The 18665-nt window shown below is 40.8% G+C and overlaps 1 protein-coding gene across 4 annotated transcripts in view; it reads right to left on the bottom strand.

The window, feature by feature from the left end:
* Nucleotides 1–18665, bottom strand: part of GRHL2 (grainyhead like transcription factor 2) — a 159287-nt gene that overhangs the window by 81256 nt on the left and 59366 nt on the right. For all 4 annotated transcript variants that reach the window (XM_014829530.3, XM_014829409.3, XM_014829468.3 and 1 more), the window contains exons 5-7: nucleotides 8377–8432; nucleotides 5131–5287; nucleotides 1585–1696 (exon numbers count right to left, since the gene is read on the bottom strand). In XM_014829530.3, the coding sequence (XP_014685016.1) occupies nucleotides 1585–1696; nucleotides 5131–5287; nucleotides 8377–8432 (325 nt within the window). The remainder of the gene's footprint in view (nucleotides 1–1584; nucleotides 1697–5130; nucleotides 5288–8376; nucleotides 8433–18665) is intronic.

The raw sequence follows: 18665 nt of genomic DNA, 5'->3' as shown, positions 1-18665 counted from the left end.
CTTGGGTCAGTGAGCCTCTCTAGGCCTCAGTTTCCCTGTTTATTAGATAAGTATGTTTGACTAGTTAATAGAAGATGGACGAGGGGTAAGGAGTGGAGTAACCATTTTGCAGGATAAACCAGTAATTATTTATGGTGCGTCTCTAACCCTAACCTAGACACTAACCTCTCTGCTACTGGCCAAGGGGTTCTAGGAAGGGTGCAGTGGAAGGTCTGAAAAATCCATCATTGCAGTATGTAGGAAATCTAAGCAAACATCCTTGTAATGGCTCAGTAACACCTTCACATGCTCAACATGAAACCTTCACTTTGCCTGCACTAACTGGGACAGCAGCCTCTTGCTCTGCAAAACAGGGTAATAAAGCCTATAAATGAGAAATTGCTTATGGAAACAGCATGTAAAGTGTTAAGATTACTTAGAAACATATATATTACTATGTTTTTAATTAATTTCTGGAAACTTTAAGATCCATTCTCTGACATCCCTGGCTTCGCTCTGTATCTCAGAGGTTGATTCCTGCAAACTGCATTTGCTAGGGGCATGTGCCCTCTGGCTTAGGGTAAATTTGGCCAGTCGGAAGCACTGGTGGGAGACGGAGAGACAGGGAGAAGCAGGGCGTTCCTTCTCCTCCTCCCTCTTGGCATTGAGAAGTGTCTCTGGCAGCGAGTCCTCTGTGATTCTACCTCCTCTTGGAAAGCTGCTCCCTCTGTGGTTCCAGCCCCTGCGGAGGCAGCCCCCACCATGGTTCCAGCTCCTGCTGGGTGGCTCCCCCAACACCCACCACCTCCTCCCTTTGAGTCTCAGCCCTCCAGGTAATAATATCAGCAGACTCCTGCTATTGCTCATCTCTGAATTGCCTCACTGTGCCTTCAGCCCTCCCCACATTTATAATGAAATCCCTCCACGGAAGCACTTGGCATGGGCTCTGTTTTCATGATTGAACCCTGAGTCCCATGCAGGGGCCACAGGTCTCTAGAGAACAGACCTCGTGTTTAGGAGTATACAGACTCCAGAAAATGTACATGGCCGATCGATTCCTTCTTTACTGCCAGGCAAGGTGTCTCAACCTTTTCATTTGCCTAACCACCTAGTACCATTTGCACCAGGTGAGTGTTGGGGCGAAAGGAACAGTGGGTAGAGAATTAGACAACTAGAACTCACTATCTAGTCATGTGACCTTCACCAGGACCTTAGAGCCAAATGAGCCTGAGGTCATTCATGTCACAGGGGCATAAGAGTTCATCTGGCCTGCCTGACTGTCTTTAGGCTCAAACACGGGAGGGCATGGAAATATGTCAGAAACTGACATGGTCCTTGCAAATCTAAATGTATTACAATTATTATATGAGACACAGTTGACTTTCATAGAACAAAAAGTGCTTTGCACTCAGCTTAGCTTGATCTTGATTTCTCACCCTGATTTGTACCAAATGTACTAACAAAGGAAAAGTGCATAGACTAGTGCCTGGTGCGTCACAACAGTGATGTGGGTCCTAGCTGCGATTTCTGTGCTGAGCTCTCCTTGGCATCGTGACAACATGTCAGTTTACCAAAGACCATGCAGGGACGTCCAGGTCAACTCACCGATGTCAAGGACCCTCTGCTTCGCCGTGTGCTGCCTCGAGTGCCAATACTTCCAGTATTTCAGCTGCTCGTCTCGGTTTTTGTCTTCGCTGAAGACCACCATCACCACGCTCTGCAGAGGGGAGAACCACGGATCTTACTTTCTGTTCAGCGCCCCTGTTGCTTCACACAGTCTCCAGTTCTGGACTTCTACCAGAGGTGTGTTTCTGTAATGTTGCTTTTCTTGATTTACAAAAGCCCAGACAAGCTCAATTGTATGGTTTATTTTGTTTTAAAATGGGCCTACTTAAAAAATGACGGAGAAACGAGAACAACACGTAGAAAAAAATATTACATCATTTTTACAAGTCATAAACAACCAGATTAACCAATTACAAGCAAATTTATTATTTTGTGAGGTGAGTGGGAATACCAAAAAATTTTTTTCTTGTACTGAAAACAAGAACAGTTTTGAAATTTCAGACCATTAAACACAGAATTCGGTGCCATTTGTAAAGGAGCAAACATCTGTTTCTGGCCTAATTAAGTGCCACAAGCTGGAATACTGGAATAATGAGAGAAATACTAAAAGATGAGTTCATATTGATGAACATAGATCTAAGCTACAGAGAGTTCATAAAACAAAAGCTACAAGGTCAACTTTGTTATCTATGTAAATATGCGGATGCACTTTAAAAATGAGCTTGAGAAATTAATTATATCTTGTAGAAATAAGAATACAAAATCTCTTTCAGTTCTAAATTATAAACAGCCTGGTTAAACGAAATATATGTTAATTCACTGTCATTAATGAGATAAAAAAGGTACCCGAAACAAACAAACAAATGAAAAACCTCCTTTAATTACAGTCCTAGGAATAGGGCTCTCTCCCTCTCCATATACAACACACATCTTGCACATCTTCCTGCTATCCCAGAAGAATATTTCACTGACTCTCAGTCCTTAATAACTTCTCCTTTATAGCATTTTACAAACTTATAGTCATTTACTTCACTATTTACAATCATTCAGTCAATGGCAATGTCTTCTCATTGACTTCTAACTCAGTGAGGACAGGGACAGTGTCACCACCACAATGGCCCTGGTGCCCAATAAATGATAGATACCAAATACATGCTTGTGACTGTATCAATTCAAAATCTGGCTTATTCTCAACGTGTGTGTAAGCATTTATTACACAAGAAAGTAGATGTTGTTAGAAAAACGAGGTTAGAAATATATATCTGTATTATTTGAATTCACAAGCAGCATGACCTTCAAAGGCGTGGAGGAGAGATGACAAGAAAGGGGACCCCTGGCTGCGCTGGTCAGCTATGAGCTCAGCCAGCTCTTCCTTCTTACCCCTCCTGCTTCCTCAAACTTCTTCATTTATATGTAAAAGTTTACTGTGTGGCCTCCTGGTGTTCATTTCTGTCTGTTCCAAAATAAAAATAACATTTAAGGTAATTTTTTTTCTAGCAAAGGACTAAATTAGCATAAATAATGGCATATTCTTGGTGTGGAAATTTATTTCCTCAGTGATAAAGCAATAGGGAGTTTGAAACTGCTATTACCAAGCCTGTGCTTTGACTTGGAATGAAAGTCTGTTCTCGGAAATTAATGCTAGTAGGTCCCAAGTGCATCCTCTTTCCTCTAGGCTATCTGTTCTCCCAGAGCTGAGGAATAACAAAGATCCACTCTGAGAGGCACCATCTTCCTCTCCAAGGGTGTTAGATTGAAGTGCTTAAGGGAACAAGGGCTCCTCGTTTTAGCCAAAATGGAACAGAAGGAGACAAAATTTCCATATCAAATGATTTCCATATTTCATGAAGTAGAATTCTTGGAAAATCCCTGAACTCCAAACTGTTGTCATGGCCTTAGAATGCTAACCATCTACCATCTACCCAGGGTGATGATGATGGTGTTAAGAGGCTGTATATGGATTATACACTTAGACTTTTTAAAAAGGACATTTATCCAGTATCTTCTGCCCAGGCATCCACATGTGAGGGCGTTGCATGTAAATTCTAGAATACACATCCAGAGGTGGGCCCCAGGCTAAGCCCTGCATGCTACTCAACACAGTGCACCTTAGGAGGTCAGCTTCAGGGGTCTGACTGCCTGGATAAATCCTGGTTCATTACATTTTAGCTGTGTATCCTTGGCCAGTTACTAGTTTCTAAAAGGCCAAGTTTTCTCATCTGTAATATTATAAAAATAATAATGCCTATTTTATAAGGTTGTTGTTAGTTTCAAATGAGTTACTAGATGTATGGTGCTTAACATAGGGCCTGGCACATGAAAGACAGAGCCAGCAAATATTAGTTATTTTCTGGCTCATTGTTGTTGTTGTTATTATGGCATCCCTCCACCACAGCCTTAACCGCAGGGTGGGAACCTACTAACTCCGCTGGTGGGCACACAGCACACCTTTCTACCTCCAACAGGCTCAGCCTTGGGTGGGACATTAACTCCACATCTTCCCCTCCCTCTCAACTGCCCGGCCTCCTACAGCTCCAGTCTGGGACTAGGACAGCCTTGGAGGGGGGAAGGCCTGCTGGAGGGAGAAATGAGCAGCAATCCTTCCCTTCTTTCTCACTGAAACAAAGCCAGATAACCCAGCTATCTGGAGATCACCATTGCTGTGACTCTACTACAAGCTAGTAAAAGGCAAGCCGGCCAACAGGTGCCTGGATACTCTCCCTTCTCTTCTACCTCATTTGTTACCTGTGCATGGAAATCTGGGGTGGGGTCAACTCACCATGCTCTAGGCACAGCATGGGGTTCCTCTCTTAGCGTGCTGAAGAGCTCAGGAGAGGTAGCCACAGACAAAATAAGGTGGAGTGGGCACCGTACACACAGCAGCATAAATCATTTTACAACAGGCCAGGCAAGTCCCTCAACCTCTTTTCAGAGCTCTGCTATAATTTTCCTTTTCAGTAGAGGGATTACCAGCCCTCCTTTCTTGGCAGTGGCAAGAATTCCAGAAGCTGGCAGGCTTCCAGGGCAGTTCCATTTCCCACAAACAGGGCTAACATTCGAGAAGGTGGAACTTCCTCCAAGTCCCTCCTGGTAGGGATTACATCCTGCTTCACTCCTTGACTTCTGAGTAAGTGCTGAGCTGCGGAAGGCTTTTAAACACAGTTGCAGAGGGCCCAGGGACACAGAATGAAGCGCATCCTCCTTTACAGAAGAGAGCAGCAGCTCTTGCCCACCCACAAATGTGTGCTGACTTACAGCTACTTATTTGAAAAATTAAGATCAGTGGATTGAAAACAATGACAACAACCAGGTAACAAACAGGCAGTGACTGAAGCTGGGAAAATTCCTTAGAGACAGTTGGAAAGCATGTTCCAACCCTCCAAACACGTCCCTTCCCTGGGGTTTATCGGTTACTGATTAAAATGATAAACTACAAGCCAATAAGTTCTCTTGCCCCAACTCTCCGACTTTTGTTCTAGAATTATTTATTTTGGAATTTTTTCCATGCCCTTCCCACAAGACTATGAGGCAGCAACAGCATTCATCTGACCCCTCTGGGCTGTATTGGAGGAAGGAGGCCCCTACCCTGACTTTGCTGATCGGGTGTCGGAAGCACTTGTTGTCCCCGGTCTCGCTAAGCGTTATGGCATAGAATTGTCCTTTGTTGAGGTAGGTCATGGGGCCCTCCCCCTGCTTCTGACGGAGAGATTTGGTGGCTTCCAGGGTGTACTGAAATGTGCCACTGTGAACAGAAAACAAACACTGGTCAGATTCACTCGGACATTTCTGCCTTTCTGATCAATTTCACATCAATAGCATTTTGTATGAATATTAACCAATATTTACTCTATTTCAGGGACAAAACATAGCATATGACAAAAGAGATGAGACCAGATCAAAGGTCATTGCTAGTACAATGTATACAACATTCCTAATAGAGGCCCATAAACCAGATGGTTTAGAAGGGGAGAAAGTCCATGATGTGCTTGTCCAGTTGTGCCATGCCCTGCCAGGAGAACCTGTTAGGTCTTAGCTGACAATCAGCAATGCCTGAAGCTTCTGAACTGGTAGAATTTGCTGCTTTTAACCTATCAACAAACTAAACATGTGAATGCTTTTGTTCAATTCATATACATAACCTAAACTTCTTTTTATCTAACCAAGATGTTGCAAACAGCTATATCCCACTTTAAAATATTTCAAAATGTGAAAATCTAAAACTCAAACATTCATTACTGAGAATCTAGTTCCATAACTAGGAGTATTTTTTTATTTCTGTCTTTTGCTTTTTAAGCCTGCGAAAGAACTCACAACACGGCTGCTGCTCTAAATCAGGGGTTTACAAACAATGGTCCATGGGACAAATTCAACTTGCTGCCTGTTTTGTAAATAAAGTTTTACGGGACCACAGCTACACTCATTCATTTACGTCTCGTCTATCGCTGCTTTCAATCTATAACAGCAGGGCTGGGGAGGTGCGACAGAGACTGTGCGGCATGGCAAATCTACAATATTTATTACACGCCTACTTGCAGAAAAAGTTTGCAGATTCCTGCTCTAAGTAATTTCCCTAATATTTTTAAAATATGATTTAATTTATAAAATAAAAAGACTGACTTTCCCAACTTTGAAGAATGTGTCCATTGTTTAAAATGGGCAAAAGGATGAACCACAATCTTTTTAAAAATATTCATTCAGAAATATTTCTCTCTGCTGCACTACAGGATGGAACACAGTAACCAATGCTTTATGTGTTTTCTGAATCATCAGAAGCTCTTCGTGGGTCTGTCTATTTTTTTAGCTCTTTAATTTCATAGTCTTTGAAAGACTGGGTGCAAAACTGACTCTCAAAGTTTGTCTCTTCAAATGGTCCACTTACGAGTTTATGGGGGACTCTTGATTTCTATGTTAAATGTTTCTGCACTGTTTGATTTTTTTTTAACTTTTACATTGAAAAAGAAATTTGAAGGGCAAAATAATATTCCTCTTGCATGATAAAAATCTTAGGCTTACGCTGATAAACCAAGCACATTCCAGAATATGTGTCTTAGAACAAGGTGGGAAATAAATCATTTAAGACAGAACCAATTTCGCTGTCATTTTGCCTGGAAAAAGCAATTTCAATATAGCCATTGAATCATAAAATTTGAGAAATAGACAGGATATTAGGTATTGCCTAGACCAGTAGCTTACAACTTGTCCAGAGCACAGACTGCTTAAAAAACATGAAGAAAGCTGTGCACCCTCTCCCAGAAAAAAGCACATGTGAACACAAATGATTCTGAATTTCACTTCAGGAGATTCATGTCCCCCAAGCCTATCCATAACACAGGACAGGAACCACCTTCCTCATTCCACAGCTGGGGAGAGGCTGAGAAACTTGCTCACTCCGTGGACAATGACAGCAGCAGAGAGAGAAACCAGGTCAAATGACTGGTAGGTCAATGCTCTCTTCACTCGCCTGATAGCCAAATACGTGGTAATCTGGATTTAGAGCACGTAGATTATATATGTATTTCCACATTTCAGAAGGCCATTCAGAACTCTATCTTCCCCACCTCGCCCTTCTCCCTCACCACCACTACACATCCATACCCTGACTATCGTGATCTGGGCAGGATGACTGGGGAGCTGTCACCCAGGTTGGAGCAAGACCCGGAAGGATCAGGAGGACTTCAAGTGGAGGAGAAAGAATAGGAGAGTCACACATGTACAAGCAAAGGGGCAAGAAATACGATGGGAGACAAGGTTCCAAGTAAGAACGGACTTGCACATAGAGGGCCCCGACTACCTTCAAAAGAATTTGTGCTTAATTCTGTCTCAAATGGTGAAATCACTGCTAAGTTTTATAAATGGGAGAGATCAATTCATTTCTTGCCATTCTCTCCTGTCTTCAGGCATGACCACGACCAAAGGCTTTGAACATCTGGCCCCTCTACCTAGAAGGTTCTTAATCCTCCTTCTTTCCCTGGAAAACTCCTGCTGACAATCCTTCAAGGTCCAGCTCAAATGCCACTTCCTGAGAAGCTTTGCCAGGCCCCTGCCCTACCCACACGCCCACACCCCCAGGCCTGTAGTCCTCTCAGCTTTCTGGTTATTCTATCTCCATAGCAGGACTCATCACTTAGCAAATCTATTGCAGTTTGTCCATCACCACATTCATCTCCTCCAAAAGTCTCTGGGCTTCATTGTTAGGAAAGGTTATATCTTATCTCCAATACCTATCGTGTTGCTGGTACATGGAAGGCACCAGAGCATATGATAGCTAGTAGCTAGATATGTACAAAGTGTAACAGAAGGGAAAAGAAAGACTTGGCAGGGAGATCAGTTATATTGCAATAGTTCAGGAGAACTTGAACAAGGGTAAGTTGGAAGGGACAGGACAGGTAGACTAGAACATTCAGCACTTGGCAAGTGCTATGAAAGGGTAGCAGGAAGGTAGGCAGACCCTTACACCTCTACAGTGGCTGGCTGGGAGGATGGCTGCATCGTTAGTCAAAATAGGAAATAAAAGCAGAAGACCAGAGGTGAAAGAAATAGAGAAGGAAGGAAAGAAGAGGAAAAGAAAGACAGAGAGTTCCATTATGCACATGTCGTGTTGGAGGCCCATGTGTTTGAGGTTCAGAGGAGCACCTAAGGAGGGAAGTCTAGCCAACAGAAGGACAAAGATATGGTACAGGCCTCAGAAAATTGGTCAAGACTGGAAATAGTAATTTCAAAGTCATTGTAGAGAGAAAAGAATTTTCTTTCAAAGGTTTAAAAGTATAACTTGGGGGTACCTTTAAAGAGTTACAGTTTATCAGTTTCTAGGGGCATCTCCTGGTAACCTACCTTGCTGTCTGGTCATACATGTACTCCTCAGCCCCAACTGAAGCACTTCGAAATTTCTGCAAAATTTAAAAATCATCAAACAAGTCAAAAGTCAAAATTAAACCAAATAGGTGAGTCATTATGCCAAAGAAAAAAAAGTGACACGTGTATCCAAAATGTTTTATCCTTTAGAAAGGAAAATCATACAATTGTTGGTATTATGTTTTCAACTACAACGAAAATAGTTACCATTTGTGCACAGAATTCACGTACCACCTGCACACTTAGAATTACACTCAACAGAAAATGCATTTGTGCTTTGCATATTATTCGCATGTCCACATTCACATGTCTGCAGGTGTCCCTAAAGTGTTGGCAGGTCCCAGAAATTGTTTCCTCAAACATACGGAACATTTCTCCCATTTTCTATTGTCTCCAACACTTACTCCAAAAGTCACAAATTCTGAGTTAATGGAACACTAATTGCAGAGAGGCTACATAGCATAGCAAAAGCAGTATTTAGGGTGCTTAAGAGCAGTTTCTGGAGTAAGGGTGTCTAGGGTCAAGTTCTACCTCTTTTACTGCGACCTGTGCAAACTGAGGTTAGTGTTATGTTTTCTCTATCTGTGAAATGTCTACCTAGAGTGATCAGACGGATTAAATGTGTTACTAGAGGTAGAGTACTAAGAACAGTTGCCAGTACCTAGTGAGCTCCATACATGTGGTTGATAGTAATCACTTGACCATATCCAGTATCGTTCTCTAAGTTCTTCATTATCATAACATTGTAAGACTAAGTTTGGGAGGAAACTCTAAGTCTTAGTATTACACATGGAGAAGTGTGGGTCCAGAGACGTTCAGTTGTTGTATATTTAGTGCAAGTAGGATATACTTTGCTACATTTTAGAACCTTTTCAAAAGTAGATGCATAAAAATTGATTCTAAAGTGAATATAAGAAAATACTAATGAAAATACTAACGTAATAAAATATTGATGAAAAAGCACTTGCTTTATCACACACAGCTGGTCCTTCCACTGTGACCATTTTTCTAGTGTCTCTTTCTAAGAAACAACTTTCCTGCCTCTCATTTCTCTGCCATTAACTTCCAGTCTTGGACCAGCAGTTCAATGGTTTCCTTCTCAAGAAAGGGTTATTTACAGCTATTTTCCAAACTTTCTTCATAACACCTAACCACCATAACTAGAATTCAGTGTACTCTTATATCACAGTTTATATGAGCCTTCATTTTATCCAGTCTTATAAATTCCTGGTGTCCAAGAAGATGATCAAAGTTTACCAAAATACACCCCAGGAACATTTCACAAATACTTGTTGACTGGCTCAATAATCACAACAGAGAATCAAAGACACAGATTTTTACTTCTTTCGTAATCAATCAATCAATCAACAAAGCATTCAATGGGAATTTTCTGGGGCCTCACCATCTGACTGGTGCCAAGAGAAATATAGAAAATATATAAGACACTGTCCTGGCCCCACAGATATAAACATTGGTTGAGGAGATGGGTAAATTCACAGGAAAAATAAAAACAACAACAAAAGAAACTAAAATATAGCAAATGACTGAATATGAAAGTCTATGTTGAATCATTCATTCTCATTCATTCAGATGTCCTGACTGGAAAAGCACAGAATGGGTGTTGCCAGGAAACGAAGATCAGCAAAATTATAGGAACGTTTCATGGAGATTGTGAACTTTGCTTTGACCCTTAGAAGCTAAAGAGAACCTGGGTTAATCGAAGGAATTGAAAGAAAGTAATCCAGGTGACAGAGGACCATGAGGTCAAGACAAAATGATGGATACAAATATGGTGCGTACATGGGGCCAAGGACACAGGTTTGACCTGATTATGAAAGGAGGACCTTAAGATTGAGGTCTTCATTGCCCAATACAGGAGCCACCAGCCAAATGTACTACAGTTGATTAGAATTAAGTGAAATTAAACATTCAGTTCCTCAGTCAACCAGCCACACTTCAAGTACTAAATTGCTATATGTGGCCAGTGGCTACCATACTGGATAGTATAAAAGAAAATTTCCATCATTGTAGAAGGTCCTATTGGACAGGTATGATCTATGAAAAGGTATTTACACTTAGTATAGTTAAGAATTAGGAAATTTTGGAGTAGGAGGGTGGCATGATGAAAAAGGCATTTAAAGAAGTGACTTCGAGATAGGGGAGATGCATTTCCAAGAACTTATTTGAAGGAATATGCAGTAACCCATAACAACACACGGTGAACCAGTATTAATACGCTTGGCCCTAAGTGAATTTATCATTCATGCCATAGAGCTCTGCAGCCTGAGGACAGCCCCGCCTACTAAAACATATTTGACTTAGGAATCCTGTGATTCTAATTCCCCAGGTGATGTGAAAAGGTGTGATATAGTATGACTGTTCGGACTCAAAGAGACTGTCAACTATATGCTGACTAAAAGAATCTTACTCCAATAACATGAGTGCATGTGGACAAGAACTGGGAAAAAATAAAAATATTTGATACGTTAGCAACATGGCTATTAGTTTTCTTCAAGTTTAAAAATTTATCCTTATTCTGCTACATTATCTTTATAATTTTAAAAAATTAAATGTGTAGTCTACCTGGAAAACATCAGAGTCATTTAGGAGATCTGATCACATCAATGGATCACGTGGCTCTAAATGATTTAGTATTCAGAATTAGAACCAAAATGCTTGGGTCATTCTGGCTACAGTTAGCAAGTTTCCACAACCATTTGCAAACATTTTCATATAATTTGTATGATGCCCAAAGGCAGGCCGACAGCCAACACTGTACCTTACAGTGATTTGATGTGGTGCATCTATACATTTCTTAATGACTGAGAAAAATGATAGTAAAGAAGGTATGATAGCAAATAATTTATAGATTACCCTTAAAGGACTTTAAACATCAGGCAACCTTAGAATGTTATATTTAAGTTTTGAATATTAGAATTCTAGGGTTTTTTTTTTTGCATGGTAGGAAGGAGACATCTGTTAAAAATCTACTACAAAAAGACAATGATTCTTTAACTGTGTGAAAATCAGATCTAGGCAAACAATTCCATATCTTTCATCAGCCACAAATTTTTTAGGTATTATTCATTTATTCATTCATTCACTCTTTCAATAAACATTTACTGAGCATCTACTTTGTATCAGGCACTGTGCTAGGTGCTATGGGCACCATAGTGAACAAAAAGAGAATAGGTCCCTGTTCTCAGGGAGCTTCTGGTCTAGTAGAGGAAACACATTAATCCAATATTCATTCAAAAAATTACAAACTGTGTGCAAGCACTCTGAAGAAGAGCAACAGAGCTCTAGGAAGCACAGCACAACTGAGAAAGTACAGACCAGTCCCCCTGACAATCAGCCTAGATGGTCGCAAGAGAATCTCCAGTGGCACACAGACAAGGCCATCAGAAGATAAGCAATGATTCCAACAGAATGCCAGACACAATAACACAGCTATAAAAGTGAATAGCGACGTCCCCACCCTTCTGAGGGATTGCTGCTTTCTTAGTAAAGACATCCTAAATCTTGCCTTGTTCATCCCATCTCCTGAACAATGACTGCCCACTTTCCAGGTTGCCCCAACATCTTGACATATCCAGTCCAGAGCTGGTAGCCACTTCCATATCTCCTACTTAGACTCACCCAGTGAAAGCCTGAACACTATGAAGATCTCCTCCCAACTTTCTTACTGAGTTGTCCCTAAGGGTTCCCGGTTGAAGCAGGCTAAAGATATGTAATTTTGACTACAGATTGTTCATGGTGGTCTTTGGCTGGTGGATTTAGATACGAAGAAAACTAACTCTACTAGAAACTGAAAGGAGAAGACAGGGAGGGCTTCCCTGAGGAAGTCACACAGAAAGAAAGGTGTGGAAGGTGGTGAAGAATATTCTAGAACAGTGTTGTCCAACAGAACTTTAAGTGAAGATGGAAGTGCTCTATATCTTCACTGTGCAATATGGTAGCCACTAGCCACACGTACATATTGAGCACTTAAAATGTAGTTAGTGGAACTGAGGAACTGAATTCTTGATTTTATTTAAATAGCCACATGTGGCTAGTGGTTACAGTATTATACAGAGCAGTTCTAGACTATGGAGCAGCATGCACAAACGCCCTGAGGCAGGAGGAAGCATATCAAGTTCACAGAACTGAATGGTGCCCAATGCAGAGAGCACAAAGGGGAAAGAGGTGCAAGATGATGGGAAAAGCAAAGGAGAAGCAAAAGATGCAATGCCTTGTAAACCCATTAAAGATGTAGATCTTAATCCTAAAAGCAATGGGATTTAAGTCAGGGGGTAACATGACCAGATTAGCATTTTGAAAAGACCATCCCACGTATAGTATACAAAAGCAGACAGTATTATAGGCCAGAGATAATCACAGCTTGGCCCAGTATGGTGGGAGTAGAATGGAGACAGATGGATGGATTTCAGAGATATTTATAAAGTAGAATTGATAGAATTGATAATGGAGGATAAGGGGAGAGCAAAGTATCAGGAAAAAATCCTGTTGCTTGAGAAACCAGAAGAATGGAAGGTGCAACCCACGAAGGTGGAGAACAGAGGGGAAGGTTGTAACTTAGATTTGGATAGGTGGAGAGTTGAATAGGCAGTTGGATATAAAGGTTTGTAGCTCAGAGGAGAGGACTGGGCTAGAGAAAAAAATGTGAAAGATTTTAAGACATCAAGATAACTCAAGCTGCGGACACGAAGCCAAGAGCATTTTCAAGAGGCAAGAGTGACCAAAGGATCAAATGGTGCTGCAAAGTAATAGCTTTAACAGAAGTGGAATTTCCACAGCATTCTGTTCATGAGGCAGGTGGATGGCCACTGGGAATCTGAATAATGGGTCATCCAATCTCATCAGATCAACTACAGAGAGAGAAACCTAAATCCTCCGGAAGTATAAAATGTATGTGCTAAGAATGTTCCCAAATTTGCTTGATGCAAAAACAAACTAATAAAATGATAGAAGTCTGGTGGTACCACATGCACTATAGCATATGTTTAAAATAAACACAGTAAAACCAAATGTATTAATCACAAGTGAAGCCATGTTCCAATTTAGTAGTTGAATCAACATCTTTAAGATTTTTTTCTTTAAATTTATGGTGGGAAATGGATTCCCAGTTAAAAATTAATCCTGTTGGAATGTTGGACAGGGCTTAGATTCAGGATAACTTCCAGTATCAGTCTACAGCTGAATACAAAATCAATGGGCTAATGACCATATGTCTATCGGGTATGACAAATCATCATTCTTTGCTTTCATTTCAGGATTCTCTGCAAACTCTGCTACTTTGATAAATAATAAAACAGGGATTGAATTATGAAACACATGGTAGAGATATCTGGTGCTCGCCCATAAAGAGCTCTTCTCATTCCTGAGCACATGGGAGGACTAAACTTCTCAGCTCTCTTGCAGTTAGGTAGGACCATCTCACTAGTTCTAGCCAATGAAATGTGAGCAGGAGTGATATGAGTCACTTCCAGGTCAAAGCATTTACAAGTCAGTGTGCCATCTTCCTGATCTCTCTTCCCCAGCTGGGGTGACCCTGGAAGCCACATACAGAGATGGTAATGTCATAAGATGGAGGGAACCTAGATTCCTGAGTCACTAATTGGAAGAGAAGTCTGCAGACATGTATTAGGACTATTTTAGTGTATTAAATCACTGAGATTTTGGTGTTCCTTTATTCCTAGAGCTAGATAGACTAATGTTAACTAACTTACACAGTAAGCAAATTCTTCTTTCCTCTTTGATTCTTATTATGACAATATATGTACAATTTTTCTATAAAAATTCTTTCTTCCATCTCTTAAGTTTTATGTGTTTTCTAAAACAATTCTAGGTGATATTACCACTCTGATTTATATTTATCAACTATACTCCTTGCTTATTAGCTGTGTGACCTTTGGCAAGTTTTGTAACCTCTCTGAACCTCTGACTTTTCATTTGTAAAATGGGAAAAATAACACCTTCTTTGCAGAATTGTAGTAAGGATTAGAAATAAAAAGTATAAGCCACAGTGCCTGGCACATAGTACTACTCAATGTATGACAGCTATTATTATTGCCCTTCACAGATATAGACAGTAAGCTTCTAGAGGACAGAAACCAAGGTCCTCTACTCCCACATCCAACACAGTGCCTAACACGCATATAAATAAACAAATATTTACCAAGCGTTATTACGAAGAGGATATACAATAAAATATAAAACAAATCGCTAAAATCAATCCATTAAAGAATTCTTTTAATGCTACCCCTGTCTTAAAAAATCCCAGCCTCAGTTGAATCAAACTGTTCCCTTCTCTGATACCAGTACACACACACACACACACACACACACACACAGAGGAGTCAATCTCTAATAGCAAATGAAACTTGCTAATTCAACAAGAGTCCTAGACATTTTAATAGTTTACTTAAAAGAAGTACTAGCCTTTAGACAAATTTCCCGTAGTGAAATTTACTTGGTGAAATTATTCTGAGCTCACCTAATCTTATAACCAGTTGGCAATGCCATGGCTGTAGACCATTCCATTTAATTTATGTCAGATTGAAATATAATATGCAATGTAAACACTGGTTTCCAAGACTAGGAGAGCAGCTAAACCAAATTCAGCGGGAATAATCTTCACATTCAGTTTCTGGTAAGTTACTTTCTCATCCACTTTAAAATAAGACACAAAATACAATAGCTTCCTTTCACAAGCCTCTTTATCTACAACACGAACACAACTGATAACATGTCCCCTAAATAGCATGATGGTTCTGTTGACATTGGACCACATCCATGGACTCTGCTGGGACTAATGGAATATTTCCTCACCGTGTGAGAAAAACATCAGTGGCAACGCTTTACTGAAGAAGCATGTACCTGGCATTCCCATGTGGAAGGACTTGTTTTTCCAACAGAAGCACCCCAACTGCCTGAGGGCAAATCAAATCTTCAACAATACCCAAAACCTATAAGATCCCTTGCTCAGTTTTAAAAAAGAAATTGTTAACTACTTTGAGCACTACAGCACAAGAAGCTAACTTTAGCCCTACATTTTTATCACAAGGACACTGAAAGTTTGATTATAAAGCTACCAGAATTCAAGAAATATGGCAGCCTCTTTAGGGCATGGACTTGACTACGTCTCCCTCTGCTCCTTCCCCAGTGTCACAGCACACAGCAGGCAGCCGGGAGTGACTGGCGCCAGGAGCAGAAAAGCTGCGAGCGCACTTGTCTCCCCTAGCTCCCTACCACCGCTGCAGAAAGCTAGTCCCCTGTGCCTCCTCTTGCCAGCTGAAAGGTAAGGAATATCTAATGACATAGATAAAAACACTCAGTTCTAAAAAAAAGTTTGGGTGAGTCACTGTCTTAAGCAATGGAACCACTGAGATGGGAAGGGCCCACAGCCTTCTCTGAGAGTGTAGAGGTGACGGTTAACAATGGAGGTCCTGGAGCCAGACAGTTTGTGAGCAGTCCCATCTCCGCCCCTTACTGGAGTATGACCACGGGCATACTTACACGCCCCGTGCCTTAGTCTCCCCATTTGGAGAACAGAGATGACAATAACAGTACCTACCTCATAGGGTTTGTGTGAGGATTAAATGAGTATTTATCACTTAGAATGATGCCCAGCACACAGTAGAGCTCATCAAACGTTTAGTATTTTTAAATTTAGGGATGCAATCTCAACCCCAGGTAGCTGCATTTTGCCTCAATGGCAACCAAATAGGCAGCAGGCCGTCAGTATTTGGCATGCTGCCACCACACTAACTTCTGTTTAGGAAGTTAGAAACCACAAATTTTCCCCATCTGCCATGGTCTTTTATTGACCCAAGTGGACCGAAAAAAGGGAAGCCAATGGCCATCATCTCAAATGCAGAGGCACTGCTCCTAACTTTTGAAGAAGCTGACCTGAACTCATAAAAAATTGTATTACATATTCTGGATTAAAAATTGGAGAGATGATCCACGATTACACCAGTTCTACAAGGCTCTCAAGGCAATTAAGTGGAGACAAGATTTTCTTTGCAACAAAGGGTGCTGGAACAAACAGATATCAATATGGAAAAAAAAACAGATTTCAACCCTTCCCTTATGCCATATATAGAAATTACCTCAAAATGGATCACAAACCTACATGTAAGAGGTAAAACTATTAAAAGTCTGGGGGGAAAAAAACAAAAGAAAATCTTTGTGACACTGGGTTAGGCCAAGACTTCCTGAATAGTCTATTAAAAGTATAAACTATAGGGGCTGGCCCAGTGGCACAGCGATTAAGTTCACATATTTTGCTTTGGCAGCCCAGGGTTCGCCAGTTCCGGTCCCGGGTGCGGATCTACGCACCGCTTATCAAGCCATGCTGTGGCAGGTGTACCACATATAAAGTAGAGGAAGATGGGCACAGATATCTAGCTCAGGGCCAGTCTTCCTCAGCAAAAAGAGGAGGATTGGCAGCAGATGTTAGCTCAGGACTAATCTTCCTCAAAAAAAAAAGTATAAACTATATAATAAAAAATTGATCAAGTGAACTTTATCAAGATTAAATACTGTTGCTCTTTGAAAGGTACAGTTAAGAAAACCAAAAGCCTACCAGACTATAAAACACATAACTGACTTCACATTATTTAAGGAACTCTTACAACTTAAGAAGAGGAAGACATAATAACCCAATTTAAAAATTAGGCAAAATAGGGGCCAGCCCCATGGCCAAGTGGTTAAGTTCGTGCACTCCGCTTTGGCGACCCAGGATTTCACCCATTTGAATCCTGGGTGCGGACATAGCACCACTCATCAAGCCATGCTGAGGCGGCATGCCACATAGCACAACTAGAATATACAACTGTGTACTGGGGGGCTTTGGGGAGAAGAAGAAAAAGAAAATGAGGAAGATTGGCAACAGATGTTAGCTCAGGGCCAATCTTTCAAAAAAACTTGGCAAAATATTTGAACAGACATTTCACAAAAGAAGCTATAGCAATGGCCAAATGAGCACATGAGATGATGTTGAACATCACAGACATCAGAGAAATGCATATTCAAAGCACAATGAGACATCATCACATACCCACTAAGACAGCTAACGTTAAAAAGACTGACGTCAAAAAGTTTGGGCAAATAGACACATGAAAAGATGTTCATCATCACTAATCATCAGGGAAATGCGAATCAGAACTACACCAAGATATCACCTTACACCTGTTAGAATGGCAAAAATAACCAAAACAAAAAGTGACAAATGTTGGAGAGGTTGTGGAGAAAAAGGAACCCTGTTGGTGGGAAGGCAAACTGGTGCACCCACTATGGAAAACAGTATGGAGATTTCCCAAAAAATTAAAAATAGAAATACCATATGACCCAGCCATCCCACTACTGGGTATCTATCCAAAGAACTTGAAATCAGCAATTCCAAAAGTCTGATGCACCCCTATGTTCATCGCAGCATTATTTACAATAGCCAAGATGTGGAAGCAACCTAAGTGCCCATCAACTGATGATTGGATAAAGAAGATATGGTACATATATACAATGGAATACTATTCAGCCATAAAAAAGGATAAAATCGTCCCGTTCACAACAACATGGATGGACCTTGAGGGTATTATGCTAAGTGAAATAAGCCAGACAGAGAAAGATGAACTCTGTATGACTCCACTCATAGGTGGAAGTTAAACATATAGACAAAGAGAACTGATTGGTGGTTACCAAGGGAAAGGGGGGGGTGGGGGGAGGGCACACAGGGTGAAGTGGTGCACCTACAACATGACTAACAATAATGTACAACCGAAATTTCACAATACCATAATCTTAATAAAAAGTTTAAAAAAAAAGTTTGGGCAAGGATGTGGAAAACAGGAATCCTCATATTTTGCTGGTGGGAATGACAATGGTCCAGCCACCTTGAAACACCATATACATGACTGCTCACGGCAGCATTATTCGTAATCACCAAAAACAGGCAGCAACCAAACGTCAACTGGTGAACAGATAAATTGTGACATATGCTTACCACAGAATACCATTCAGCAATTTAAAAAAACAATAGAAGCAACAAAATAAGTGAATCTCAAAAATATTACACTAAGTGAAAGAAGACAACATAAAAGACTATACACTCTATCATTCCATTGTGAAATTTTAGAAAAAGCAAAACTATATTGGGGCTGGCCCTGTGGCCGATTGGTTAGTTTCCCACACCCTGCTTCAGCAGCCTGGGATTTCGCCGGTTTGGATCCCGGGCACAGACATGGCACCGCTCATCAAGCCACGCT

Source organism: Equus asinus, chromosome 12 (assembly GCF_041296235.1).
Source record: "Equus asinus isolate D_3611 breed Donkey chromosome 12, EquAss-T2T_v2, whole genome shotgun sequence".
Taxonomy (NCBI): Eukaryota; Metazoa; Chordata; class Mammalia; order Perissodactyla; family Equidae; genus Equus; species Equus asinus.
This window is presented reverse-complemented; position numbering and strand designations above follow the sequence as displayed.